The sequence below is a fragment of the Opisthorchis viverrini genome (genome assembly GCF_000715545.1).
Source record: "Opisthorchis viverrini unplaced genomic scaffold opera_v5_271, whole genome shotgun sequence".
In the NCBI taxonomy this organism is placed as follows: Eukaryota; Metazoa; Platyhelminthes; class Trematoda; order Opisthorchiida; family Opisthorchiidae; genus Opisthorchis; species Opisthorchis viverrini.
The window spans coordinates 476823-479644 of NW_008751929.1; the positions used below are offsets into that span (position 1 = coordinate 476823).

The 2822-nt window shown below is 43.5% G+C and overlaps 1 protein-coding gene across 1 annotated transcript in view; it reads right to left on the reverse strand.

The window, feature by feature from the left end:
- Positions 1-2822, reverse strand: part of T265_09374 (hypothetical protein) — a gene marked incomplete at both ends in the record, with an annotated part of 15606 nt that overhangs the window by 11852 nt on the left and 932 nt on the right. Inside the window, 4 exons of the mRNA XM_009175417.1 lie at positions 948-1086; positions 1647-1726; positions 1856-1932; positions 2111-2242. Of these exons, the coding sequence (XP_009173681.1) occupies positions 948-1086; positions 1647-1726; positions 1856-1932; positions 2111-2242 (428 nt within the window). The remainder of the gene's footprint in view (positions 1-947; positions 1087-1646; positions 1727-1855; positions 1933-2110; positions 2243-2822) is intronic.

Below are 2822 nucleotides of genomic sequence, written 5' to 3' on the forward strand. Positions count from 1 at the left end.
ATATATATATATATATATATATATATATATATATATCGCAGGCCTTTTCCGAGATCGAGGGTGTATGCAATCCACACCTCTAAGTTATCCGAGGGAATTTAGAGCACGGTAACAGCGACCACAATGTGATGGTTGGTAGTACTGCTTATCCAGTGGTAAAGTGTAACAATGTGGTGACACAATTTTTGGCCGCAAATAACATGTGAAACAGCTTTTGCGTATGCGCTTTCAAAAAAATCGGAGTTCGTACTGTCTTAGCAGCCAATAAAATAGGCGAGTAGAGCACTACACACAAGGGGCGAGACGGACCAAGTGGTTAGAGCGCGAATTTACGGACCAGAAGGTCCGTGGTTCGAACCTTACCTCAGCCTCTCGACTTCCCCTGTATAGGCTTGGGCGACCTGGCAGTATCCCAGCCCTCATGCCTCCTTCGTGTGGCATGGCAGCTAGGCACCGGAAGGGTGCTACAGCTGGACGATCATTATTACTATTTTACAACAAAGCACGAAAAATTGTCCTCATAGTGGATAAAAACCAACTACATGGAAACTATTTAACTTGGTGTCGAACAAAATCTCCGGCGAAACCTCATGAAAGGTGTCAAATGCAACTTAGCAGGATGAAAACGAATAAAAAGGAAAACTCTGCCAAGTGGGTAGCGGATAGCCATGATAATGGTCGCTAATCTTCTTCCATCACAGCTGTTGCAGTGCAAGGAAGACTGAACTTGCTTTATAATGCGCGGGTCCGAAAAGTCACAGATTGCCACCTAATAGATCTGTACGATGTCCGCTGCTGCTGACTCTCAGAAAAGATCCTAGCGTTCTACACAGCTGTTCAGTCCTTCTGTCTGGCTTAAAGGATTAAATGTGAGATCTCATGACTAGGGAAAATTATGCAAGGACTCAAGAACAGGAACGAAAAAGCTGTATGTACACATAACTAACCTATAGCAGATTGTGCACCGGTGTGGCTAAGAGAGTGACTACTGAAAACGGACTTTGTACCCACCAAGGCCAGGCCAATTACGGTGCAAAGCATACCGAACCAGTGATAAACATATAATTTCCGCTTCAGAAAGATTACCTGTCACAGAAAACAAGATGGAAAGTTAGCAATTAGTGATGAACAATCAACAAGTGCAAGTAATATGCTGACAATTAGAACAAAACTGAGTGAGAGCGTAACGAGACGAACAAAACGAGCAAAACGATCGAGGATCTTTTGACAGAAACTCATAAGACACTGGTAATGTGACACCGCTTTGGGGAGGCATCGTACATATGGAAACACCAGACCAAGCAACCCGAGAACTTGGTGTTGGTTTCAGCCCACTCATCACTGACCGGAACCGTTATATTGCTTCATCTGTCGAAACTCTTCTTATCTACAGGCTGTTTAATATTTACACTGGATCCAGTGTTTCAAAGCCCTTTCCATATAATTTAGCACACAATTTCCATCATAATGAAACGTGGGGAGAAGTTGGCCGTTACTAACAGTGAAAATTCACCTGGACCCCTAGGCAAGGACTGTCGGTTCAGTAGAAAGTAGCGTCGCCACGAGAGCGCGACACTACAAAAAAAACAGAAATCATTATTATGGTGATATCACTTCCAGCCGCGCAAGAAATAACGCCAACTTACCGACAAAATTCCAGCGAAAATGATTAATGAGCCGCGCATCATTTGCCAAATTGACGCGTCCACGAACAACAAACCGATACCTAAAGGTAGTTATAGAAAACAACGTGTGTACCTGCCAAGGTTGTTCCGAGAAGATCACAGGAGGCCGGCAGGAGAAAATACCAGTTGAAGAGTCTGGACCTAATGCCCGTTCAAACAACTTGACTTACGGGGTATCAGCGATTCCAGGACGGGTTGGATCGACCAAAAGCTGACGACGAAGTCCATCGTTTCCCAGTCGCCTGCGCTTTCGATAACGAATCACAAAAAAACCGAACAAACAGAGGGATTCACCAAGAAACATCAAAAGTGTTTGAAACCATGGTTTATTGAATGGATGCTCAGTTCGTGTGTCATTAGCTGAATGGTTATAGTATCCAAACGCACTAAAGTTGAGCAGTCAAGCAGAAAAAAGCAGCACTCACGTGCAGTCTAACTGGAGCTTTTTTGATACCGTATTGATTGTCCCGGTGATCAGCATACCGAAAATGAGAACGAGCTGTTTCGATGTGAAGCCCATTGTCGTTAAATGAGCGAGAAGCACCGAACGACGGTGGCTGCATGAAGGAAATAGAACCCACTGAGTACATATACGAGTTAGTATCAATGACAAGCAAAAGAAGAAAGACTGATTCAGCGGAGCGCATGGCAATCACCTCCGGAAAACTAGTAATCACATTTAGCACATAGTCAGTACATACATGGTACCTAACCAATACGTCAGCGAACTCCGGTTCAGTCTTGTCAATGCTTCAGTGGGAGAGACGAATACTGGCTAAACATTTACACACACACACATATATAAGTTGCGTTAGAACTTCAGTTGATCAAGCCCAACCAAACCATGTAACCCCCCCCCAAAGGCGACCTTAAGAAGTCGGCCTTACATATGAAGAGGATGTTATCTCTCGCTCCTCCGAACTCTACTGGGAAACCAATTAGTAAAAGAACCCTACAGAAGGGATCGCAGATTTCGGCACTTCCCAATATTAATCAGTACTTCGCTGAAATCAGGAAACACAACAGTCATCATCATCATCAAAGACAGCAATATCAGTGTTGACAATGATGCTTCACTGCCGTACAACCATAAGGTTCGTCTAGTTATATATATATATATATATATATATATATATA